Source organism: Brassica oleracea, chromosome C6 (genome assembly GCF_000695525.1).
Source record: "Brassica oleracea var. oleracea cultivar TO1000 chromosome C6, BOL, whole genome shotgun sequence".
Classification (NCBI taxonomy): domain Eukaryota; kingdom Viridiplantae; phylum Streptophyta; class Magnoliopsida; order Brassicales; family Brassicaceae; genus Brassica; species Brassica oleracea.
In genome coordinates, this window is record NC_027753.1 from 33,422,219 (window position 1) to 33,450,208 (window position 27,990).

A 27,990-nucleotide genomic window follows, 5' to 3' on the forward strand; every position below is an offset into this window, starting at 1 on the left:
AGGGGTATAAATGTATATTTATCTCTTTAATGAAACATTTTGGTTATTTTGATCCTTAGAGTCTATATTTGTGACAAAAACTTTTTTATTGCTATCCTAGGGTATTTCCCTTATATAAAACAGAGTTATAATTTTTTACATAAAACAGAGAGTTATAATTTTTTTTATATAAAACAGACAGTTATCAAAAATTGAAGTCTATTGAATTTATTTTACATCACATTTGTATTTATAATTTTTCAACGACATTAAAATTGGACTTAAATTGAATTTAAACAGATTTAGTTATAATTGGGCGGGTTTGGGCTGTCTAGCTGGATGATGGGTGAAGCTGAGTTTGAGTGTTATTGGGTGTAAGATAAATTTAGATATGAGTGTTTTGAATCCAGAAAAATATATGCCCAACTGGACACACCTATTTAGGTGTTGGCCCTCCCGGTTGACAGCCCTACGGATACAAGAAGAGAGGCCAAATTGTAGTGGCGGAAACAACCAGAGGACCAACTTACATGTTTTTTGTAATTATTTAATGGGGTTCATTAGATAAATACTTGAACCCAAACAAACATAATAATATACTAGTTTCTTAACGCAATTATGCAAGTGACAGAAAATGAACTTATTGCTAATCCTTTCCCTGAGTACGTTGCTTTTTTTTTTTTTTTTTTTTTTTTTTTGTAACACTTTGTAAATGGTTGTCATATTTAAAACATGAGAAAAAAAGAAATACAGACCAAGCCAAGGTCAGAGAGTTTGTGAGAGATTATCCGTAGTAGAGGTTACAAGAAACAAATAGAGCAGGAGCAATTAGAACGTAGCATAGATCCCCTAAAATATTACAGGTCAAATGCTAGTAGGGTTGATGAGTAAGAAGACGTGACACCAAGGAGGGTCCTCACGGTAGGAGGAGAGTATGAGCGTTTGTGACGAAGCACTCAAGGAGGAGTTTCAGTTGAAAACCATAGCTGTAGAAGCCTCGAGGAAAGAGCAGGATTTTCGTCTCTGTAGCTTGAGAATTTGTTTTGCAGAAAACGTTCCATGTTCTTCCAAATAGTTTCCACCGGGGTGAAGATTTGTCGATGAACATGATTCTTCCAAATAGTTTCCAAATAGTCTAAATAAAATAAATGGTTGCTTGCCAGCAAAGAAAAATCAAGCGCTTTCTGAACTTGTTCCCTGAAAGAGCTTGTAGTTGAAGCATAGTAGCATCCCAAGATTGAGATGGGGGTAAGTCCGAACGTCAAGCTGCTTTACACCACAATCGCCATGTAAAAGGGCATTGGAAAAACAAGTGGTCTCTTGACTCAATAGCCATTTGACAGAAGAGGCAAGTTGGGTTAGTAGAGAGACCCCAACTAAGAATCCTGTCCTTTGTAGGACACCTATTTAGCACAAACAACCAAGTAAGGAACTTGTGTTTAGGAATACCACCTTTACACCAGACCATTTGTTCCCATGGGACTTTCACACCCTGATCACATATGGCATTGTAGACCTGTTTTGTCGAGTAAGATTGAGACTGTTTCCCATTGACACTCCAAATAAACTCATCAGCTACATGTTCACTGATCGTGACAGTAGATAAAAAAAGCTTGGAAGAGAACCTGAGCTTCGGTTCTGGCAGGTGGAATGTTCCAGTTACCATCAGTATACAGAGATGATACTGTAGCATGAAGCGGGATGCCGAGTCTGGATATAGAAGAAGAACCGAGATAAGTTAAGAGACTACCAAAAGGTGTCCAATTATCATACCAAAAACGACAAGTCTGACCATTGCCCATTGAAATTTTTATCCATGGAAACACCAAGTCACGAAGCTTAATAAGTTTATTTGCAAGCCATGACAGCTTATGACTTGTTTTTCGAGACCAGTAGTTTGATATATCTCCTTTCAGAACCCCCTCTTTGAACCACGCTACCCAAATTGATCCAGCACGAAAGAAAAGCATCCACACAAGTTTTAAGATACATGCCTTATTCCACAGTAAAAGGTTTCTTATGCCTAAACCACCTTCACTTCGCAGCTTCACTCTAGCAGAGTTATGACCTTCAGCAGAGCCGGTCCAGAGGAAAACAAAACACATGGAGTTTATTCGCTTGATACACTCTTTTGGTAGTATAAATGAGGAACACCAGAAATTTGTTATTCTAGCAATGACAGTGTTTAGCAACTGCAATCTTCCCGCAAAAGACAGAGATTTTACACTCCAAGAAGAGATACGGCTCTTCACTTTATCCAGCAGAGGAGCACAGTTAGCCATTGACAACTTGGAATAGTTGAGAGGGACTCCTAAGTACCGGACATGGAGATTCCCACACGGCATTCCAGTAGAGACCATAATAGTGTCTTTCTCAGACTGAGTAAGACCAGAGCTGAACTCGACTTTTGTCTGCTCACTGCTAGCCCCGACCTCATCTCGAACTCATTTAATACTTGAAGAACATTCTGGATAGAAAGTAGAGATCCATCTGTAAAAATTAGTAGATCGTCCGCAAAGCAAAGATGCGTAAGTTTAGTTTTCTTGCAGCTATAGTGGTAACCAAATCTCCCCGCTTCAGCTACCAAATTCAACATATGAGAGAGGCAATTCATGGCAATAACAAAAAGGTAAGGGGATCCCCTTGCCTAAGCCCACGCTTCCCTTTAAAGTAACCTCTTATCTTTCCATTATATCCGATGGTGTAGTGAGGAGTAGAAATACATGCCCGCAGCCAGTCTAAGTAAAGAGGAGGGAGAGAGAGACTTGCCAGACAATTGAACAGGAAATCCCATGAGATTGTGTCAAATGTCTTTGCAATATCTACTTTAATAGCAACTCTCTTAGGTCCACGAGACCGGTGATAGCCATTTATCAGTTTTCCTGCCAAAATAGTATTTTCTACCAAAAGCCGATCTGTAACAAAAGCAGTCTGCATAGGGAGGATAAGAGTAGGAAGTAGCGGCTTCAACCTGGAGACCAAGATCGTTGAGATTACTTTGTAGACTGTGTTGAGGCACGTGATTGACCGAAATTCAGTTATCAAGGACGCCCCCGGGAACTTAGGCACTAGGGTCAGGATAGTCGCATTGGCAGTTGATGGGAGAAACGTTGAAGTAAAAAACTGTTGGATGGAAGTAGAAACCTCTGATCCAACAGTTCCCCAAGCGGCTTTATAGAATCCAGATGTTAAACGGTCAGGCCCCGGAGCCTTATTTGGGTTAAGTCTAAACATGACTTTCTGTATTTCAGCACAATCTGGTATAGTTTCCATGGCTGCATAGTGTACTGGTGAGCAGGAAAACCCGAGAAGGGCAGTAAACCAATCAATAGATGAAACCAGAAATGGTCCTTGATAATGAATAGGTCCAAGAATGTTGGTGAAATGTGATAAGCATGATCACTCATCTCAAGAGGATCAGAGATAATTATGCCATTGGCCATAGTAAACAACCTGATTGCATTGTAGCTGTTCCTTAGTTGAGTTACACGATGAAAGAATGCTGTGTTTTGGTCGCCTAGCTGCAACCAGTTAATCCTCGATCTTTGCTGAAAATAGCTCTCTTCTATGCTTCGTAAGAAACTCCACTTCTCATGTAAAATTATTTCTTGTTTAAAAAAGTCCTGAGAAGGCGCATTAAGAGATTGAAGTTGCATTGTCTGCAAAGCTACCGAAGCCTCAGTGACCCGTTGTTGAATACGTGAGAAGTTTTCTCGATTCAGAGTTTTTAAATCCACTTTGATAGACTTGAGCTTCCAACAAAGATCAGTGAGGGTAGGAACAGCTCTATCAAACCTACTCCAAGCTGAGTTGACAACATTCATAAAGTCTGGATGTTTATACAAATAGTTAAAAAACTTGAACGGTTTTGTTCCTGCTGTGGGTAGAGAATGTGACAGATCAATAAGACAAGCACAGTGGTCTGAGAATAGCGGAGGCAGGAAGAAAGCAGCGCAGTTTGGATACTTCACAATGAAGGCCGCATTCACCAAAAGTCGATCTATCTTCTTCGCAATTAGCCCTATAGGCTGTTTATTTGACCAAGTAAACTGGGGTCCCCGATAACGTAGATCAAAGACTCCAATTTGTAGTAGACAATCCCTGAGTTTTAACATCTGGGGGTCCAGGACATTAACTTCAAGTAGAGAGTGTTCTTCATGATGCAAGATCTGATTAAAATCCCCTCCAATCATCCATGGAGCATTGCCTAAAGAAAACTGATTTTGAAGATCAATCAGCTCAACCCAAAGACTCACACGTTCAGCACGAAGATTTGAAGCATAAACCACTGTATAGATAAATGGAGGAGAGGCATGAAGCCTTATTTCCAAAGTAAGGGTCTGCTGAGTTTGATGAAGCAAAGAAACAGTTGCCGGAGATCTCCACAAAAATACTATACATCCGTCTTCATCAGATAAATGATTATATACAAATGACCAACCAAGGGGAAAAGAAGCCATTATGCGGTTCATATTTTGCTCCTTAATATGAGTTTCCAATACAGCTCCAAAAAGAGGTTGATGGCTAGTCAACCATTGTCCGAAAGGTAAAATGCTTGTCCGGATCATTAAGTCCTCGGACATTCCAAAAAAGTTTTTGATAATCATAGAGACGATTTTTTAGTCTCCTTATGAATAAGGAAACTAGCCAATTCGTCCAAGGATACATCCCTATCAATTTTCTGCTTAGAGGCCATCTCAAAATCCAATCGTGTCTGAGGCGGAGATAGGCTTGGAGAGGACCGACATCGTTTCAAAGGTCGAGAGACTTTCATCACAGGAGTTGAGGCTGTACCAAAAGCGCCTAGAACTGGAGGCAGGGCCTCAGTGTTCTCCTTCGAAGAGCACAAAATAAGAGGCTTTCTGAAGCTGACTTTGTTAAAAGATGATTGCAAAGGAGTCTCATGGAATTTTCCTGAATGATCTTTAAGGAGGAATATCCGAGATGACTTGCAAAGCCAAAGATAGAGGGGGGGGGGGAGAGCAAGCTTAACTCGGCTTGAGGTGATAATATTTCTATCCGATCATTGACTGGAACAATAGTACAATTCCCCATGTCTATATTTTTTGCAACTGAAGCAGTGTCAACTTGGTCCAGTTCAGAAGCTAAGAGATCAAACTGGTTATGAACAGATAGAGACACATGTGCAGATGCCTTCTGTTTTGAAGTGCCAGCCAAAACATGGGTAAGAGGTGTAACACCCGCCTTTACCCAAGTAGTAGGCACATTAAGAGGGTTACGCTTTTTTGGCTTTTTTTGGAAGAGAACCCACTAGTGGTAGAAGCATTATTTGAGGGAGCAGCAGAGAAAACCACTGGTGGGGGAACAGTCTTAGAGTTAAAGGAATTTCCAGTTGAAGGTGGTACTTTTGCAGGAGGAGGCAAACTAAGACAATTCCGACTGAGATGCCCAAGCTACTTACAGTAAGAGCATGTCGGGGCTTCCAAGGATACTCAACCGACACCTCAACTACTTCACCATTCTCTCTTTCAAACTCCACAACATCAGGAAGAAGCTCCAAAAGATTTACTTCAACTTTCACATGGGAAGTAGTTAGGCTTACCATGTTAAGAGTGAAATCATCCGTCTCCTTTGGGTGCCCTACAAGACCAGCAACGAGACTTAATCCTTCTTGATGTCTCAAGTCTAGAGGGACTCCAATTAAATGAGTCCAAAGTTGAAATGACACTGGTTCTGTCTCCAATCTCGATAAACTCGCAGACCTGGGAGCAGTATGAAACATAGAGTCTCCTACATACCATATCCCCTTTTCAAGATTTTTTTTGGCGAATGTAGTCGTTTGGAATGCGAACAATCATGGACCGAGACAGAGGGTTATTATGCACGTCAATCCGTCTTCCTTTCCCCCACGTATGATTAAGCACGCTCTGAATTTGTTTAAAAGGAAGAGGTTGACCGTTAAAGAAACAAATTATGAAGTCCTTATGGATTTCAGCTCCTCTCTGAAAGACAGCATCAGGAATAAGCAATCGTGGTCTTCCTGATTTTGAAACAGTAACAGGAGCCAAGCGAGATAGGGTTCTATCTACCGAAGCCCTTAATCTTTCTGCCATAGTTGGAGTTGATTGGTTATCTGTAGAGCCAGAAGGAACCTCGGGTTGTTGTTGATTTAAGCCTTTTAGTTGTTGAGGTAGAGAAGGTAAAGTATTTCCACCAGTAGGATTTTCAGGAGTCTGAGCAGCAGTAGTATATGACGCTTTATTTGTTAATAGAGGTGTTGAGTGCTTGGTGGGATAATCCGAAACTTTCCTCCATCTAGCTCTACCTCATTGGGACCAGCAGTAGAAACATTTGTAACCCCTGTGGAGGGCATAGGGGCACCAGTAACTTTCTCCATAACAATATCATTTAGTTGATTGGTTCCAGAACCGCCAGGCTGAGACACACCAAACAGCCCCATCTCTGTAGTATTAGCAATTGCAGACTCCATAGAAGAGGTAGTAATGAGTGCAGAGTCAAGAACCATGTCTGATGTTGTAGAAGCCAAGAGAGGACATCCATTCTGGACCAGTATCACATCAGAAGTATTAGGGTTTGGCAGAATTGAAACTGGGGAAAATTCACTTCCCTGTTCTAAAGTAGAGATGACAAGTTGACCCACAACGATGTTTGCAGTAGAGGAGGCAACATCAGAAGGAAAATTGCTCAAATCTAAAGTAGAGTTGATTGTTTTCCTAGCAGGGGGAACAATAGCTTTCTTCTCAGCAGAGGATGAAAGTGGAGGATAATGAGAGTCTGGGAGAGATAAGGGGTTTGGAGGATCAGGGGGATCTGGAAGAAGAGGGGGAGAGCCATCTACGGTAGCCGAGGACGACGGTTTCAAGAGAAAACCACCGGCCGGAGTTTTCCATCTGTTCTGCATTGGAAGGCGAGCCCGAGAGAAAAGATATTTTTCTTCTTCAAGTTAACGTACGTTGCTTTCATCAGCTCATACATACATCATATTCAACTTTTACTGTTGGTTGTGACGACTTTTCATAGTGTGATTGACATGCAATTGAAATAGTTTTTTTTTGAGAAATTTAATATAAAGGGTTCATCGCGAGGACTTCCCATGCATTGAAATCGTTAAATACAAAATGTTCAGTGTTAGAGATTTTCTTGAACATTATTCAGTGATACCGGTTACATATTGTGATATCACAAATGTACAGATTATGTTCATATTGTAGTTGGTGCTGACATCAACGAGCGGACGCAGAGGGTGTGGCATGTGCCCCACCCTAAATTTTTTTTTCCATTAATAATTAGTCTAAGTTTGTTCAAATACATATAAGCTAAGTTTTTTGTTATAAGAAATTGGTTATCTGCTCCATACTAAAAATTATTTTGGATCCGCCCCTGATCAACCTATAGGCACTAACGACCAAATAATTTTTGTTACTTGCTAATAGGGGTGACCAATTTAGTCAATCCAATATGATTAAATTTTATACTATCTGAAAAACTCAATTTATTGAGGTAATAGGTTCATTCAAATTCATTTAGATTTAGTAACTTATAAATTCGAGTTTCTATTGGTCTTCGGATAACTCAAAAACAGATAAACTCAAAGTTTTATATAAATTATAATAGTAGGTTGAACAGAAAATAAATAAATTATAATAGTAAAATTAACAATTTATTATTGAATGTAAAGTATATGATAAATTTGCTAACTTTAAAAGTCACTCTAATCATATATTTTTACAAATAACTTATTTTTATCTACTAAAGTTTATCTTAAAACATGATTTCATATATATATATACACTACAAAATTAATATATAACCTAAATAACCTGACTAAAATTGAATTTAGATTTTTGTCAAAATGTTTACGATCCAAACAACTTAAACTTGGTTCAAAAAAAATTGATCCAAGTTTTGTATAGATCAATTTTTTCGAACTGTTATAGATCAAATTTGGTCTAATAATTTTATAACCTAAATAAATTAAACTCAATCCAAAACCTAAAACTGGAACCTATAACTTGGATTTGCCACTTGTAGTGCCAACGACATGTTGTAGTTACTAAATCATGGTTTTTATAGTTGTTAGCAGCGGCATTAGTATTTTTTGCTCAATTGTAAATATCATTACTGAAAATAAATGTTTGTTTAAAAAGTGGATTGCAACCACAGTCTGCTTACACAACCATTTTGCATCTAAGAGGCCGTAAAAAGTTTTAAAAACTTCTAACAAAGAGGGCTTGAAGTTAATAAGACAACAAGATCAAGTAAAAAAAACAATGTAAGCAACCTATCCAAAAGCGCTTACAATAAGATCAAGTAAAACAACAATTTAAGCAAAATGGCAGCAACGATAAGTTGTAGAAAACTAATCAATAATCTAAAATTTTATACTGTTTCACTTCGTTAGCGTTTAAAATTTTAATTACTAATCTTCAAAATATATTTATGAAACCGATCATTAAACAAAAGACTACAACATAAACAAGAACCAGTGCCGACTACAAAACAAACTAAAAAAATTTCGTTGGTCATTGTTGTTATGTTAGTCGTTATAGTTGATCGCTGTCAGCCTGCAAAACACAAACATCGCAGAGAGAGAAAAGTCCATAGAAGTAATCTGGTAGTGATGTAATCATATTATATAATCTACTCTATAATAATTCTCGGATTTACAGTCAAGGGTTTTGCTTATTGGTACGTGGCATAATAATTTTGTATGTGGTGTGTGATATATCCTACAGTTTATGAGGCTCAAAAAGGTCTCACAATTTGTAGGATAACATGGAGTAGGAAGACACCTCACATCGTTGGCATGTCATATATAGAGAGATGAAAGTTGTAAACAAAATTCCTTATTACAAAACGACGAGACACTTTAATATATATAATATAAGTATATAATAAATAGTAGTGTCATTGTTTTAGGCGTGCACTATCTCTATGTCGATTTGAAATCGACCGTCCACGAAGAAGCAATTTTACTTTAGAAACTGAAACTTTGAGTGGCATGGACCAATCTTTAGGATAATGACATTAACCAATTTCTAAGATCAAAATCGCAATAATCATGATGGGGTACACGTTATGTTTTGGTATCGCAGTAATTACGTATCATCGATCTCAACCTTTTTTCTGATAATTTCATTTTCTACGTTACATTAGACCTGATATTTATCAAAATTTTCCCGTTTGGGATGCAATTTGTGTCGAAACATTTCTTGTAGGTAAGATTTCATATAACAGCTGTAACTTGTTGTTCGAAGTTGTCACGTTTTTATGTTAGTTTTTGGAGAAGCTGTAGGCACTACCCGCTTTTGAGGTTTTGAGGGCAGCCTTGAGTGGTGATGGTCGTGGCAACGAAGACGAGGACTGAAGATTTTAGGATCTGTGGCAACAACATAAATGTTCGAACTTTAAGTTTGGAATCGGTGTTTCTACATGTTGGATCTCCTAAGTTGCTTAGATGTGTTCTTGTTGATTGTGACCATCTTTTGGTTTCTATTATTGCTTAGTCTTAGTTTTAGATTTTGGTTACTCTGATTTTTTTTGTTTTCTCTGTAATTGATGTCAAAAATTTAAAATTAGTATAAAATTTAACATTTTACCAAAACCAATGATCTGTTACATGCACTTTAGTAATGTTTTCTTCTTTTCATAACCGGTGTTGTAGGCAATATCTTATGTGTCATTGTATGTCAGTTTTTTTATAACCCGGTTAATCTCTTGGGGTTTGTTCACCGACACCAGACAGACATGATTGCTCGCAATAGGAATTAGAAACAATGTTGTTTTGCCATACAAACAGATGATTCAAATATGGTAAAATTTGAATCTGAGAATGCTTAACACCTTTCTAAACCTGTGGTACCACTCGACTACACTTATGTGGTTGTCATTGTATGTTAGTTACAAATATATTAACGTAAGACACTAAACCCCATTGATGTTAAGATATTATCATATGTGTACATAAAATATGTACTGAATAGCTAAATTTTGGAATAGTATTTGTATAATAACTATGGAAGGCTCTTTGTCAAAGAAAAAAAAAACTATGGAAGACACATATGAACAACGTTTTTGACATTGTACTTATTTGCATATAATGCTCTTAGGTCGTCGTGTGGCGTATGCAAAATTCTTCCAAATCTTCAATGTTTGAAGTAATCTTGCTTATAGCTATGATAATCTTGCCTAAAATTTCTAAATTTAAGATAATGGTTCTCTTTGATAAAAAAAAAAAAAAAAAAGAAGAGAATAGTTCTCACTGGTGCCAGTGTCGGAAAGTAATTTAATTACTGTCCTGAACATAAATCAGATCGCACAAATTTAATACTTTGTGTTCGAACGTCATTTTCATCTATTGGTAAAGATCCGTGAGTGTTAATTGTAGTATGTGTTTTACTTTATGTATCCGTTTTTATTGAACAACTAGAGGTTTGTCTCCACTTCGCAAGACTGATTATTTAGTTTGACGCTTGACGTTTATTTATATTTTAATGTGTTTACGTTTTACTTACTATCAAATATACATTTATTATTTTAAATATTATCATTTATTTTTACTGTTGTTTTTCTAACGAAAAGTCGAAAACACATGGTCATCACATACTTTTATGTGTTTCAATTGAAATTAACATTATAGTTTTTGTTAATTTGATTCTTATTAGAAATCATAAGTATGTAATAACATTATAAAATATTTTCATAATTGTATTTGCTTTACAATTATTTCTTAAATGTTTCTATTTTACTTTAATAGTAAATATAATAAAATTTCTTAATAATGCGGTTAAGTTCAGCACATAAAATATTGATTATTTCTTATATATATATATATATATATTGAATTTATTGTTACTTTTATTTCTTTTTATACCTTTTAAAAGAATGCAAAAAGTGAATTATTGATTCATTGTAATAGGGAATTATTTAAATGTTGGTAGATGTAGCCAAATCATAATATCAATTAATTGTTACTATTTAGAAAAATATATAACTGAATATTTTTATATGTTATTATTTCTGAAGACTATAAATCATATTTTCCAAATAACTGATAGCTTTTTAAAAAAATAAATGTTATTGATTAGTTATTAACATTTATTTTATATATAATTAAATTATAATATATTTAGCCATTTTATTTTATTTTTAAATATATTTTTTGATTTATTATATTTTGTTATTTATTTAAAATAAATCACTTTTTATTTATAGATAACATGCTAAGAATTTTTACTATACTTTAGGTAAACAATATAAATTCATCAAAATTATTATTTTACATAATAAAAGTCTTTAAATATGAAAATTTAAATACATTACTAAACCCAAATTTATGAATCCTATTAACATATTATGATATTTTTTGTTTATAATGTAAAATGACAGATAGTATTTTATATTCCTTTACATTAGTTTTTATGTACACCTACATTATTTAGAAGTAGAATTTTATATTTTTTTATATATAGCTACGTTGTAAAAATTAATATAAAAATTATTTGACATACATATAGATGATGATGATTTTTCCATTCATCAATATTTTTTTTAAAAAAATTAATCTTATAAATTATAAAATACAAATATATTAGTACAACATTTTAATTATTTTTTAGAAATTTTGTTGGATAAAGTTTATTTGATAATAAAGTGAAAATAACTAACATATATAGATCTCTTTTAATTGATTTACGTTATCTAAATTCTTAAATTGTTAAATAATTTGAGATATTTAATTATACTATTTCCTAATTACTATTTATGGTGAATGTTCTTAGGTGTCAAATTTATAGAGAGCATTTGATGATTATGATGTGACATCGTGAGAAGAAAAGTATCAACTTTATATATATACTAGTGGTATTACGGCGCTACGCGCCAGGTTCGTATATTTTATTTTTTAATAAATTCAAAATTGGTTTTTATACATTTGATAATGGTTAGTAACAATAATGTATAAAAACAATTTGAACTTATTAAATGTATAACAATAATTTATTCAAACATTGATTCTTTAATGAATCTAATAATTTATCATCCTGAATGAATTTTCTGCAAAATATCATAGGCTGCAATTTTTGAAATAGACAGCGGGGTCTGAAGAATTTCTTTCACAGCTGCCAATACTTTTGAAATACACAAATAAATGCAATTTTTCTATTAATATATGTGAATTTTACTGAGTAATTGTAAAATGAATTGTTTCCTAATTAAAAAATTATGTACATAAGCTTTGTTTAAATCAAAATCCGTTTACATTAAAGTCCATAACTTATGTCCATCAAGAACCCGTTTAAAGCCTTCTATCTTCCGACTACTGATTCTTAAATAATTGTATTTTGATCTTTTTATATTATACTTTGAAAATTAAAACGATTTTTAATTTTCCATAATTAATATAAACCATCAGTTATATGTGTTATAGTAGTATTGGTTATGATATACTATTGTTATACATAAAATCAATATATCAGCTAAAAGAAATGGTTACTGGAAATTTCATTATTATGAGTATATAGCTAGTGTGAAGCATAACAAAATGCATAACATGACTTGTGAGTGAATTAAGAGTATAATAAAGACATAATTAAACGCACAAGTACACATAACAAAACATAGTTAATCATCCGTGTTGATTGAGTTGTTTGTGTTACTTTTCTACTTGGGTTTCTGTCAAATCCTCACGTCCATAGAGTCACGCTGAGCATTAAGAATTGCTATAGTTTGTTCACACAGAAAATCCATATATGCAAAACAATTAAACAAAACCATCACAACTATAAAAAAACAAAAGCTCTCGCTTAAATCCATGAAATCCTCATCAGAACTAATAACCTTTATTTATACCCAACTATAGCTTGTGTTATAAACTTATAATAATAAACGGAAGCTCTCGCTTAGTATGAATCGTGACCATTGTTTTGTACCGTCAGGCAGGATTGGTTTCTTCTACCCCCCCTTCTATCTGAATGATGGGTCTCAACTCGGGAGGTCTTTAGCTAGTGTGCACACAGTTCCGCCCAATTCAAAGAGAAAATTCAAAGATTAGCTGCAAAAAACATGTACCCGATCTACTGCGTGGAGTTAAGGAGACACTTTTGTTTTACACACATGAGTGAATTTAATGAAGTAAGATCAAAACTGAAAATACAAAGGAAAAGATTGAGAATTTAAAAATGAACAAACCTGTTCAAGCTTGCTCAACAATTAAAATACCTGTGTAAATATAACAAAATCATAAAACATATCAAGATGATTAGAATAATCCATTCACTCCAACCATCGATCTCATTTCCGTAACTTTGTCTTGTTATTTGAAGATCATCATAGCACTTCCTATTGTATTCTTGTAAACTATATATGTAAGCATAATCAGAAGACTATCAACTAAAATGGCATAACTTATTTGACAATGTAACATTTTATCAAGCAAACAATTATGAACAATAAAACTCGCAGAGCCTCTGTTTTGAAGCCAACCACTATGTACTAAATGAGATGAGATTCCTAAGTTACATAATAGAGTGCCCACTACCAAATTTCAGTCAGATGAGGACACGTATGAGCCTACAACATCTGTTAGAGTTGCTACAATATAACCAGGTTTCTGTATCTGTATATTCAAATGAATTTGGTTCAACTTACAAAGAATTCTATGCATTGAGCTACACGTAACTTTAATATAAAGCAGAGGTATATGTTAACATTTCCACTGATGAATAAGAAAACATAAGGAGAAGGAAAATCCTAGAAAAGGTAGCTTACCTAAAGAGAGATGTATAGTGGGATGCCTCTCAGTAGTGCCGTGAAGCAGCCATGGAGTTGATCGGTGGAAATTGGCAGGTCTTAGTAGCAACGTCTTGCCCGCTTAGCTTTCTTCTTCCCAGCAATTTCATTAGCTTGTAAACTTCCATCACCAGCAGACCCTGGCTGTACCTTTGGCAGAGGCACATGCTACACATGATTTACAAAATTGAAAGTCAAAGTACTTAGTTAGATTGATTGATATACCTTGTCCTGGTGCGTAATATTCTCCCAGTCAGTGAGCTTTTGTTTTAGTGTTGCAGAAATTTGGATTTTATTAGCTTCTCAGCGGATATGGTATCCTTCTATAGATCACAAAAGCATACATAAGCAATTTTATCGATTTCAGAAAACCTGAGAAAGTGCACCACAACGAATAAACACGATGAAAATCAACCACAGGTCTATGTTTTTACAATGCTGGCCTCATTATCTGACTCATTCTTTCGGCTTCTTCCCTTTAGTAGCGCATCATTCAAATTACAAATCATTTTCTTAGACGCTGTAAGGAAAATTTGACTTAGTTTGTAGCATAATATATTATATCTAAAGTCTCCCTCCAACGCAAGGTCAGAGAATCAAAACATATTCACTGATGATAAAAGAGTGAAAGAAAATCAGCAAATGCATTTTTGTCAGTGATCAACGATATCTTGTGGATGTAATGAAATATTATAGCAAACCTATGAGGAAGCCGATCAATGGAACTGGTTCCATCATCTTATGAACATACCTGGTAAGTATTGTGTTAGCCAGCTACCACAACATCTCATCACGAGTTCAAAACATGAAGACCTCCGCTGGTATATGATTAATAGTTTCTTTTATTTTGACCATGGACGTTTTTTGGGTGAATCTAATAGAGACAGGTGTCCACTAATCTCATAGATTCCACCCTCTCTAAGGAGGCATTGAAAGGTGTTCAAGCGGTGGATGCTAAGACCGCCCTGAATCAGCGTACACTGTAATTCATAGAACACAATCCAACATTAAAAATCGATTTTCCAACAATGAAGTAGCGAAACATCAGATTCAGTATAGATAAGTAACCTGCTCATCTACCAGAACCATATCAATTCCCATAAGCTCTCCATCTTTCTTTACTTTTCTTGCTTTCTAAGAATGGAGGAGGCAAGTGACAACGGTTTTCATTCCGACCAGCCTTCAACTCAGACAGAAGAAGAAGAAGTCGAGGATTCGCCATAATCGTAAACTTCTTAGAAGATAGGGAGACGATAGGATGAGTGTAGCCGGAGACGTCCTTTCCAGCGTAATATATATATATATATTTAGGGTTTGAGATTCTTAATCATGAGCCGTTACCGAGAGGAAATCGTAAAGGCAATCGTGGATCACAAATTCTGGAAGTTTCAAAGGAGAACGCTTGAATGTCTAAAGCAAAGTGATGAATAAACAAATGTTATTACTGGGCCTGAAATGTAAAAGCCTAACCGAAATCATTGAACAGAAAACACATCGTATAAATAATTGAGACACGTGATAACAGTCACCTTCCGAAATAAAATTTTTTTAAAAAAAATAACGCGTGAGAGTCGCAACACAATAAACGAATAGCATGTTGACAAGTGTCCAAAAAAGCCCCACTCACTTTTAAGACGTGGAGGAAGGAGGAGAGAGACAAGTCTCTTTTATTGTATTAGATACCTTATAAAAATAAAACACTTCATTTTTTAAATTCTTTTGAATTATGTTTTTTCTATTTATTTTTAATATAAAAAATGTTAGAATCTTTGTACCCAATAATGTAGTTGGTGATATCTTGTATTTTTGATGGTTCTAATCATCCATTTTGTATACATATTGATCCCTTAGGTTGTTATTTATGTTGCACTGCATTGCATTTGTGTGTTTTGAGGTTTGAAGTTGTTCAAATTGAAGTTTGGGGGATTTGGACAAGTAAACATGTCAAAAGCCAAAAAAATGGGTCATACCCCAGGCAGGAACCACGTACAAAGGCTGTCCATGGCCGAGAGACAAAATCAACAATTGAAACAAGAACGAGCCACCGCGGGCTACGGCCGTGAACAAGAGAAGGCGAGTGGAATCAGGGCTGGAAGACGAGTGACGAATGGTCAAACCGCGGATGGATTGTGCGGACTACCGTGGAATAGAGGCCGGGACACACCAAACTCACATGGTCCACCGCAAACACTCACTGCGGACGAGGCTGGTCCGCGGTCGACACCCATATCAACTTAACCATTTGTCTTTGAGTCAAATCTTGGTTTGTTAGGTTGACCAAGTTTGAGTTTTAAAGATAATATACATAGTTTTAGACCTAAAACGTGGATCTAATACATGGATTTTATTTCATTTTCTCTCGAGACCTTGTCTAATCTATGTAAAAGCTTGAATTTTTTTTATTATTTAAGAAAATACTTCATCTTATATTGTGTTTATCTTGTTCATTAACATGATTAGTTTTAAACCTTACATGAGTTTAGTTTCTCATGGAAATTAATGAGTAGTCACCTGGTGATTCTTGTGTTACGTGGATTAGAGTGATTATGTGGATATTTATGATGTTTCTTGCTTGATTATCGTTATTATATGCTTGTTAGGTGTTCTTTATGCTAGATTAGCCTTGATCAAGTTGATTTAGAGCTTAAGTAATTTCATGCCCGGAAGGTGTTCAATGAAATGTTTGAACCAACCTAATATTGTCTTTTACATGTCTAGCCAATGAGAATTGATGTTAGAGATGTTAAATGATTAGTAGACTTGTGATTTATGCATGTTTGAATGCGTTTTGCCAACATAAGGTGATGTTTAATGCATAATTAGCATAAGACTTATTGTCATGGAAGTGGATTAATTTATTTGAATGAGTTCTAGACCTATAGACTTGTTGATTGTTTTGTTTAAACATTCTAGATTGAACCTTGATCACTTTATATCATTTATCTTTGCCCATAGATCCATCTTTAACATTTGATTGAAATTTTAATTTTTGCACTTATTTTTTGATTGGATTTGAGATCATATTTGTTTATATTTCTTGGATCTTAGCTTGTTACCAATCATCTATCTTCTTATTTGCTTATATTATAAAAGTTTGTGTATTCTTAATGTTATAGATCACTAGTTCCTTGTGGATTTGATCCTAAGTGTTACATCGATATATCATTCGATTGTGGTAGTGTGCACATTAGGTTACTTTGTCTGTGGTAAAACACATAAATCATTTGGGTAGTCTATAAACACAACTAAAGACATCTTCAACCCATAACACCACTTTGATGCGAAAACCACACCATATTGATGTAGTTTTAGTACTAAAAGAATTTATTCTTCAACCACAATACCAATTTTACACGAGAACTATATTTTAAAATTTTATATTATTCAATTAATTTTTTTACTATTATTAAATATATGTAATAAATAAAATTTATTATGTAATTATACTCACAAAGATATATTACACTAAATATTTGTTTTTACAGAAATATTTACTATTTTGACATATGATAATATTAAAATAAGAAATATTTATCTATTTTGACATGTAATAATATTAAAATATGAAAATAAAATAAACTACTTCAGTATATATAATATATTGATTCTATATTTATTTTTCCACTGATACTTATTTAACTAATATTTTATTAATAAAAGTAATTGAATAGTGTTTAGTATTGTGAACAGTAGCCCACCAAATTTTATGCAGTACTATAGTCTTATATTAAAAAAAATGTGACTTTTAGAGATGGATTGGAGAGTTTCTAGTGTAAAAATCATCCTATAATAGTGTTTTGATGTTGGTTGGAAATGGTCTAAGCATACATATATTGATGATTTATTGGTCTCTGCCCAAAAAGATTAAAATTGCTCAACTACATCATTGTGTATATAGACTGTTGAATTATTGAAGAATTTGTCAGACATTGCGGACTCAGATTTATGTATATTCAACAATATCACGAATTGAACTTTTCAGCTGTACCTACATGATAAATTATTAGTATGCAGACATATCCTAATCATGGACAATTCTTTACGAAATAAACATACATGCATTTTTTAACATACATTTACTTAACATAAATTCAAAATAATCCATGTATCCATGATCAGATTCATCTTCTTACGATGATCTCGGTCCTTACGCTGCTCTGATGAACTAGATACAGAAGACAATAGAACCAGACCCGCTCATGTAAGAAAATATTAAATCCAAAGAATCTCTGACGTACTTTCTGCAAAGAACGAGTATAAGTTATTGTAACTATTTACATTTATTGGTCGGTACGGTGTGCTCTAATTCTATATGTGTTCGTATAGACTTGGAAGCTATGTTGCATGGAAACTCGGTTGAAGGTCCGTTTAACGTTTCGGAAACATTTCGGAATCGGTATCTTTCGGAAACTCGCGGAAACGCATTGGAAACTCGTTTCTTAAAAATCTCAGTTTAGAAACTTAGTGGAAACTTGCGTTTGTATTTTGAAAACTCGCGTTTCTGTTCTAGAAACGCAGAACTTTCCAATTGGTTAAGACTTGTTGTTATGATTTTTATTTTAGTTAAACTATTTAATATCTAATTACTGGATTTTTGTTATTTTGAAAATTTTATATGATTTTGATGTTTAATGATGACTTATTTTATTTTCGTATGATTAAATAGAATGACTATTTGTTTATTTGTATTCTAAGATATACTAAACATAATAAAAATGAATACAAATATTAATCAGTTACATATGTATATATATATGTGTGTGTGTGTGTATATATATTTATTTATAGACGTTTCTAAAACGTTTCCAAAGCAAAAAAAATCAAAAATCATGTTTCCACGTTTCGAAACGTTTCGTTTCCGCGTATCCATTTCCGTTTCCATGCAACTTAGCTTGGAAGTGTTTTCTTTATGTGTGTGTGTTTTAGCATTGTTCACATGCTTGTAAAAAATCATTTCATAACAAACTATGAAACTTGGATTTTCTTTATTAAGCTCGACGAGATACTTTCTTTGTTTCAAAGAATGAAAGTTTTTAAAAAATTACTCATATTAAGAAAAATATATTAGATTTTGATCAGTAATGCATTATTTTTTTTGTATTTAACTATTAACCAATATAATTTCAATAAACATTTTTTTTTAAATCTACAATTTACCATTAAATAATGCATTGAAAAAATAAAATTATATTTTTAAACTAATTTTTTCTAAAACGTAGATTTTTTTGAAACGGAAAGAGTACATAATAATTGGAAAATACGGTTTTCTGATAGTTTTATAAATATTCACTGTTTACAACCTTTACTATATTCAATTTGATTAATAATTACATAGTATTATCCATTAATCATATTGCTGTCGTCTAGCATCCTACCAAAACAAAGAGTTACACTGAACTTTTATTTGTAATGTATTCTTCATCACACATTCACACTGCAGTAAAAATAGAAATGAAGTAGTATGCTCCAAAGTAAAATAGATTTATGGTCGACACGAGACAAGTTAATAGGAAAGGAAGAGGACGAAGTGGCAAAGATCACACAGGATATTGTGGAGATTAGAGGTAGCAAAACGAGACTTTGGTCTTGGGATGGCTTTTCCTATTTCTGGTAAATACAAAATAGCTGGTGCTCGTTGCCTCCACACACGTATGCTCAGCTTTTGTTCCCATGTCAAACTCCGAAATGCTACGTATCTCTTCTTTCTCCTTTTTGTTTGTTTATTTTTGTTTTACCCGTTACAACGGGACGTATTTCGATTCTTTTCTTTAAATGAAATGAAACTGAGTTCCATATGAATATGCAGGAGCGAATCAATAGAAGGGAGTAGGGGTGCACATGCAAATTTTTTTTTTTTTAATGAATATTGTATTTCTTTGTTATTTCTCTTGGTCACCCATTATTTTTTAGTCCATTTAATCGCTAAAAACAATTATGAAAAATACACAAGTAAGAAAAAAAAACTAATTTAAATAAAAGAAAAAGAACTTGAAGTCTTAAAACTCACTTGCGTTTTCTTATTTTTTTAAAAAAAACTCACTTATGTTTTCTTTTTCTTTTTATTAAGAACCCTAACTTCTAATATAATACAATATTTCTGTAAACTTTTATTCATTTGAAATTCAGATTGCCATAAACTCAAATCACGTATTTATATGATATGGATTTGTAATTCAGTTTGCCATGTATTTATCTCTTAAAAGAATATTTTAGACAGAATGTACGTTTTTATTTTTAAATTCTGAAATGAAAAAATCAATTTCCAACTGTAAAGGACGCAATTTGACAAAATATATGTAAATATTTATTCACACTATATGATTATAACCGAACATAATAGATAAGCAAATGTTGCACATGTATTACAAAATATTATCAATTAATTATAATGTGCTTTATTTGTAATATATTTGGAAAATGTTATAATAAATATATTTTTACTATAGTTAGGTGTGTTCAAATAGTATTTCGGTTCAGATTCGGTTCAGTTTTTTTTTGTTTTTCGGCTTATAAAAATTAGTTGCCTTATTAATACCATATTTACTTTGGTTTGGTTCGGTTTATATACTATAAGTTTTCAATTTATTCAGTTTTCATAACTATATATTTCTTTTATAAGATTTTATGAATTTAGTTTCTATGATTAGAAAAGGATTTATTAAAATATAAATATATTTTCAGCACTTTAATTAAAATTCTGTAAAAGTAAAAATTTAATAATCATGATAATTTTTATAAAATAAAATAATTTTTTTTGTAATATTATAAAATATAGTAAAAGGTCTGTTAAGAAAATTTATATTTATTAATTTGATAAAAATAAAAAAAATATAAATAACTTTAAAGTAAATAAAATTACTAAAATCAACGTTTTAAATATGAAGATTATATCAATAAAGTAAACTATGTATATATTATTAATTATTTATAATTTACATATAATTATATTCTTATTAATTGATTTGATTGGTGTATTCAGTTTGATCGATTTATATAGCGAACCATATCTATATACTGCGGGTTTTTTTAAATAACATCCATTCAATTTATTTGGTATTATTAAATCTAAACTGTTTTCTCTATTTCGGTTCAATTTTAATTGGTTTGGTTTTATACCAGACTGATCACTAGAAATATAATAATTCGATTGTATATGTACTTTTCTTTTATTGATTATACTTAGATTTCAATATGCAGTCATGCTTTTCTTTCTCCGTATAAATCCTCGAGTACATGTCAACAAAACATAAAAATCAACTACGATTGTTATTAGAATGATGAAAAAACTGGATGACTAATAGATGGGTTAAGTATAACTACGCCGTCTCACATGACAACGGTAATAAATATTCTGGTATAAGATATATAATAATAATAAATTCAGATGGATTTTTTTGCTATTTGCGGTATGGAGAGATTGAAGGAAGAAACACACCAGAAAAAAACTGAATATTATGCACTGTCACAGACTATGCAAGCTATTTGGTCTTTGAGTTTGGGATATCGTCGATTGATCGTTGAAGGGGTGAACTCTACAATTAACAAGAAGACATCAAATTTAAGACTGCGACACTCCACTCACACCATTGTACTTGGGAAAATATGTTTTCAATGGTTACTTTCTCATTCCGTAAGAGAAGGTAACAAATGTGCCAATCTTACCTAGGAAAGCTTTACTGTTCTCGACCGGGTGATTGTGGTGGAGTGGCAAGGAGACGGGACTGAGACGCCAACACGTTTCAGGTTCGATTCACCTGTTACGCGAAACTAAGTCACAATTATCCTGGTCAATTAACACGGATATGAGCCTATGCTTTAGAGCCCATTTGAATACCCGAAGAAATGGTCTATCCGTGGACTGCACCTCCCTTTGGGGATTAATCCGAACCTCTCTATGGGTCTAGGATACCCTCAGGTTAATATACTCATGTAGACAAACTTTCAAATTAATGAAACTTAGCTGGTAAAAACATTGCTACATTATTTTGGAATATGAACATGCATACGTGAAGAAACTCGTATGTACGACGAACATAAGTTATCGATCAATGCATTAAAATAGAAAAGTCATATCATTATTTAGAATTGTTTCTAGATGAAAGAGACATCGCTCTCAGAAAAGCAAACCCTTTTCCTTTTCAGTTCTACTCTTTGATTAACAGAATTGATACAACATATTGATGTCGTAATGATAAAACAATTTAACACAGATCTTGTGAGGGCATTACGGTATGATTACTTAATTATATTCATTGTAATTTATAATTATTTTTGGAGAGATATTTTTGGGAGTGAAAAGAAAAAAAGAAATGTCGTATGGAAATTAAAGTCTTTTTGGGCGGCACTCGAGAGTGGGTTTGGCTGTGCAAAAAGGGAGAATGAGAGTCTCCACAAGGCCATGTGGCATGTGATACACATTCACCAACTCTTGTATTGTATGATTGTATCACTTATTCTCTTGCTATCCATTTCTAGCGCATGCTAAAATACAACAACACAGACTACCACTCAAATTAAAACTATTAAAACGTCTTAATTTTATAAGAAATTAATCTATTCTTGATGTATCATAGAAGATGTTCAAAATAATGAAATGCAAAAAGAAACACATGAATTACAAATAAAGTTTATAAAGAAAAGTGTGATTACTAGGAAAATAAACAAAATTGTTTAGAATTTTAATCCACAGTCGATATATATAATTTTCAAAACTGGGAGGAGTTTGGGACGAGCTCTAATCTCTTCCTAGACCCAGCAATAGCATTAATCGTTACTAATATATGATGACATTGTAGACCAAAAAAATATATATATATATATATATTTATGATGACATAGCGTAAAACATTTCTTTTAGCGAGAATCGAAATAGAAACACAACGGAACCAACTCTTTGAACTAAATCAATAGTCCAACGTACTGTTGGTAGCTGTCGATATTTGGTAGCTGTAGGTACCAAAGGTTAAACAAAATTTTGCAAACTTCTTTTTTGGTCAATCTTCATTAATCAGTTGATCACCCACACCTCGAACATGTGTGGGGAAAAGTGAAGAAGATGTTAAAAATATACTTGCATAAATATATATCCTTAATCAGATATTTAAAGCATTGTTTATTAGTTAACTGGTATGTTTGTCGAGAAGAAGAAGGGCAATGACAAGACAAAGAAGAGGTGCTTTTTTGGAGAAATGGCCATATTTTTATGGGAATATTTGGAAGGATAACTGGCTATGTCGTTGCGGAGAAGATAAGTCTAATGGAGTAATGAATCATAGCAGGAGCTAGTATCAGGCCCTAATACAATTAAGAAACATTCTCAAGATAAAGAAATGAAAATAACCGTACTTGAGTAAGAGGGATATGTTAAGCAACAGCGCAGATTTTATTTTGAATTATGATTATTTTTTCATAAATTAATTAAATAGTTTTTTATTGATTGAATGTTGTTTAGTGTTAAGAGAGATTTTAATTGCATAATATCTATTTTATGTGGCTTAATTAACGTTTCTATAATTGTTTTGTGTAATTTATGTTGCTGATAATTTGGTTCTTAATATAACCAGTTTAAATTTGTTATTTATAATTAGTGTTAAGAATTTATCTTCAGATAATATACGTTTTGAATATTTTCATAACTATTTTGTTATTATATTTATTGTACAGTGTAGTTATTTTCAATGTATCTTCGTATAGATAGTAGTATAATATTGTTTTCATAATTATTTTATAATAGAAAAATATATTTAATTTAAAATCTTACAAAAAAATCTTGGATCCAAAGAAATGTTTATGTTTTTATAAGAGAGATGATGTAGATCTGTATAACTTCAATGTTGTAATTTCAATATGATTCAACGAAGCTTTTAGTTGAATAAACTATGTATAAGTGTCTAGTATTTCAGTGAGTATAAACATAGTAGTAAACATTGATATGATAAACTTTTGAAGTAGATATATATTCTTAGTTTTATAATATATATGAAATAAATTAAGCAATGAAAATCTTATAAAATAGATAAATTTAAGGGTCATTCAAAAATTATATATATATACACATATATATATATATATATATTAGTTTTAAAAATTTAAGAGTAAAATGTTTCATTATGTTTTCCTTGGAGAACCGACACTGTCTTTTACTACTTTACTATAATACGAAAATTGTTATTTTATTGTAAAGTTTAGTCGAATATACCAAACAATATATCGTTGAATAATGCACAATCAGATTGACAAGAATTCCCAATAATGGATGAACCGGGTTCCCAAAACGTTATCCGGTCCACATAAACCAAATCTGGTTTAATTCGTGGCTATGATTCAGTAGACGTCACTGTCGTGTCTTCCTTTATAGATCTTGAACGGACCATAGCCCACTATAAAGCACCCAATAATTGATAAACCAGAAAAGCCTATAAATAATGCTCCCTGGTTAATACCATTTCAATACTTGCAAGTTACAACAAACAAAAAAACATAAACATAGTTAAACTAATTATTACAAGTAACACTCAAGAACATGGAGGAGCAGAGCAAGAACAAGATCAGTGAGGAAGAAAAACAGCTTCATGGGAAACGAAGTAGACCAAAGGGAGGATTGATTACTATGCCATTCATCTTTGGTATGAGTTCGTTATGATTATTGTTTGAGCCTTTTTGGCAAAATTTAATATTCTCTAGTTAATATTAAATGGATTATTATTATCAGCTAACGAGATATGTGAGAAGTTGGCGGTGGTTGGGTTTCACGCAAACATGATAAGCTATCTAACAACACAGCTTCACCTTCCCTTAACCAAAGCAGCCAACACTCTCACTAACTTCGGGGGAACTTCGAGTCTCACTCCTCTCCTCGGTGCCTTTGTCGCCGACTCCTTCGCCGGCCGCTTTTGGACCATCACGTTCGCTTCGATCATCTACCAAATAGTATGTTAATATATAACTTGTATTCAAAAAAATGAATGAGAAGTCACTCAACCATTGGTTCTAACGAGTAAGTAAATAAACAAAACAGGGGATGACACTACTGACAATATCAGCAATACTTCCGACGCTAAGGCCACCACCATGTAAAGGAGAAGAGGTTTGTGTAGTAGCAGACACAGCACAGTTGAGTGTACTGTACATAGCTCTTCTTCTTGGAGCTCTCGGGTCGGGTGGGATCCGACCTTGTGTTGTTGCTTTTGGTGCGGATCAGTTTGACGAGTCGGATCCTAACCAAACTACAAAAACATGGAACTACTTCAACTGGTACTTATATTATATATACTTTTCTTCATATCTATACAAATATCAATAATTAGCCAGATTCCTTTCGTATATTCCGCAGACTTTTATAATTTGTTAAAATTGTCATAGACATTTTAAAAAAATGAAATAATACTAAGGTTACCTAACATCAACATGTTTTTTTGGGTAAAATAACATCAACATGTTTGAAACATATTAATGTATTTTGTCTGAACCCCACGTGACTATATTAGCTAACATGACTTTGTAACACTGCTATTAATGTAAAAAAAGAGACAGCTAGCCTTTAAGCCTTTTTGATGTATTTAAAGTTCTATAGTCTAAAGAAATAAGTAATTATATAGATGTCTAAAAGTCATTTTTCTGAATAATGAGCATGTGTTTGATGGAACTATTTTATTAAACAATTTTTGTAGATATTATACACCCGTTAAACTTTTTGTCAATGGATTTGAATGATTAGGTACTACTTTTGCATGGGAGCAGCAGCATTAGTGGCGGTGACGGTACTTGTGTACATCCAAGATAACGTTGGGTGGGGTTTAGGTTTGGGCATCCCGACAGTAGCTATGTTCTTATCCGTTATTGCTTTTGTCGGCGGCTTCAAGCTTTACCGTCATTTGGATCCATCGGGTAGTCCATTTACCCGTTTGATCCAAGTGGCAGTCGCAGCTTTCCGCAAAAGGAAACTGATGATGGTTTCTGATCCTACTCTTCTATATACGAACGATGAGATTGATGCTCCTATCTCCTTAGGTGGTATACTCACCCACACCAAACACATGAGGTACGAACAATTATATTGACGTCTCTTTTCTCCAATTTATATTGTTCACCCTCACCATATAGTTTTTGTTTCTTTTGAGAGTATTGTGTAATTGTTCATTAAGATAAATGTTTTAGAAAAAAAAATTGTTTCACAAAAATAGAAATTTTGTGTTTTCTATAAAAAAATGTAAACTTCAATAAATTAATTGATTTTATTGAATTACTATTGGTTAAAAGTTATTAAAATTTGAAAATTACAGAAAACGATACATTTATTATAGTGATTTAATATGTTTTTTATCAATTATTTAATTTGTTTTTTTAACATGTGTGAAAACACTAAAAAATTTATCTTTGTGAAATGGAGTGAATATATAAGTTTGAAATTCACATATAGAACTAAAGTATTAACGAAGAGTAGTTACAAATTGAGATACCACAATGATTTTATAAAGAGCTAAAGTATAGCTAAATGATGATACATGAGAGTAAACATATGTAAAACTTTTTTCTTGATCTTGGTCATAATTAATTTACTAATTCAATTGATTCAGAACTCAGAGGTATACTATTAATCGTGTTTCAAAAAAAAAAAAAAAAGAAGTATACTACTATTAATCATTTCAAGTCTAACAATTTAATATATTTGTTTACATAGTATCAATCAGCACACTATTATTATATAATTATATATATTTCAGATTGTGTATCTGTTTGACTATATATATCCACTATCCAGATAGTCACGAGGAATCATAGAAGAATCTAAATATATAAAATTATAAAACGACAACTCCTATAAAATATAACCTGAAAGAGTGAATCAATATTGTAACGTAAACAATTTGAGTAATCGTACAACAACTTGTCCACTAGGTGAAACCAGACAAATCAAAATTCAAAAGTAAAAAAGATAAAAAAAATAAATAAATCATACTTGCAATCGTTGATTCATTACGAAACAAAACAAATCCTTTTTATTGCTTTTGGCATATATGCGTCAATATTGGACCCATTTCGTACAAGTAACAGCTAAGATAATTGGTAGTAACTATTATGATTTTTTTTATTTTTTTTTTGTTCACTAGTAGTAACTATTATGATTTAACTCTGATTTTATGGCGTTATACAGTTTCTTGGACAAAGCAGCTATAGTAACAGAGCAAGACAATCTAAAACCGGGTCAAATCCCAAACCCATGGAGGCTAACCACAGTCCACCGGGTCGAAGAACTCAAATCCGTGATCCGAATGGGCCCAATCGGAGCCTCCGGTATTCTCCTAATTACAGCCTACGCCCAACAAGGAACCTTTTCTCTCCAACAAGCCAAAACCATGAACCGGCATTTAACCAAATCATTCCAAATACCGGCCGGTTCGATGTCGGTTTTCACAACCATCGCAATGCTCTCAACGATCGTCTTCTACGACCGTGTCTTCGTCAAAATCGCCAGAAAATTCACCGGACTCGAGCGAGGCATCACGTTCCTCCACCGCATGGGAATCGGATTCGTGATCTCGATCGTCGCGACGCTCGTCGCCGGATTCGTCGAGATCAAACGCAAACGCGTCGCGATCGAGCACGGGCTTTTGGATAAACCGCACACGATGGTCCCGATCTCGTTTCTCTGGCTGGTTCCTCAGTACAGTCTCCACGGAATCGCCGAGGCTTTTATGTCGATCGGGCATTTGGAGTTCTTCTACGACCAAGCGCCGGAGAGCATGAGGAGTACGGCGACGGCGCTGTTCTGGATGGCGATTTCGATCGGGAACTATGTGAGCACTTTGCTCGTGACGTTGGTTCATAGATTTAGCGCTAAACCGGATGGAAGCAATTGGTTACCGGATAACAATTTGAACCGAGGGAGGCTCGAGTATTTTTACTGGGTGATCACTGTGTTACAAGCGGTTAACCTCGTGTATTATCTTTGGTGTGCCAAGATTTACACGTATAAACCGGTTCAGGTGCATCATATCAAAGAAGACACTAGTCCGGTTAATAATGAATTACAATTATCCAATAAAAATTGAGTGATGCATGAGCTCTTTTGGATATGTAATGTAAGTGGTACTATTATCTATAAACTCAATAAAAATAGAAAGCTTTACTTTTTCAATATTAGTGTTTGTGACTAATAAATTGATCTAAATTGCATTAATATATAAAATAAGACTAATTTAGCTTGAATTTATATTTAACCAAAAAATGATGATAAACTTA

General features: G+C 33.3%; 2 protein-coding genes across 2 annotated transcripts; one reads left to right on the forward strand and one right to left on the reverse strand.

Annotated features, from left to right (window-relative positions):
* Positions 1 to 1,152: 1,152 nt before the first annotated feature.
* On the reverse strand, positions 1,153 to 3,252 carry LOC106298041. The gene is made up of 4 exons (XM_013734148.1): positions 2,655 to 3,252; positions 1,605 to 2,416; positions 1,429 to 1,519; positions 1,153 to 1,382 (listed from the first exon to the last, which is right to left on the reverse strand). The coding sequence occupies exons 1-4, from the start codon at positions 3,250 to 3,252 to the stop codon at positions 1,153 to 1,155; spliced, it is 1,731 nt and encodes a 576-aa protein (XP_013589602.1).
* A 20,907-nt stretch (positions 3,253 to 24,159) lies between these two features.
* On the forward strand, positions 24,160 to 27,886 carry LOC106300843 (protein NRT1/ PTR FAMILY 3.1). Its single transcript, XM_013737087.1, has 5 exons — positions 24,160 to 24,374; positions 24,461 to 24,678; positions 24,767 to 25,002; positions 25,466 to 25,789; positions 26,903 to 27,886. The coding sequence occupies exons 1-5, from the start codon at positions 24,272 to 24,274 to the stop codon at positions 27,798 to 27,800; spliced, it is 1,779 nt and encodes a 592-aa protein (XP_013592541.1). The 5' UTR covers positions 24,160 to 24,271; the 3' UTR covers positions 27,801 to 27,886.
* Positions 27,887 to 27,990: the final 104 nt, after the last annotated feature.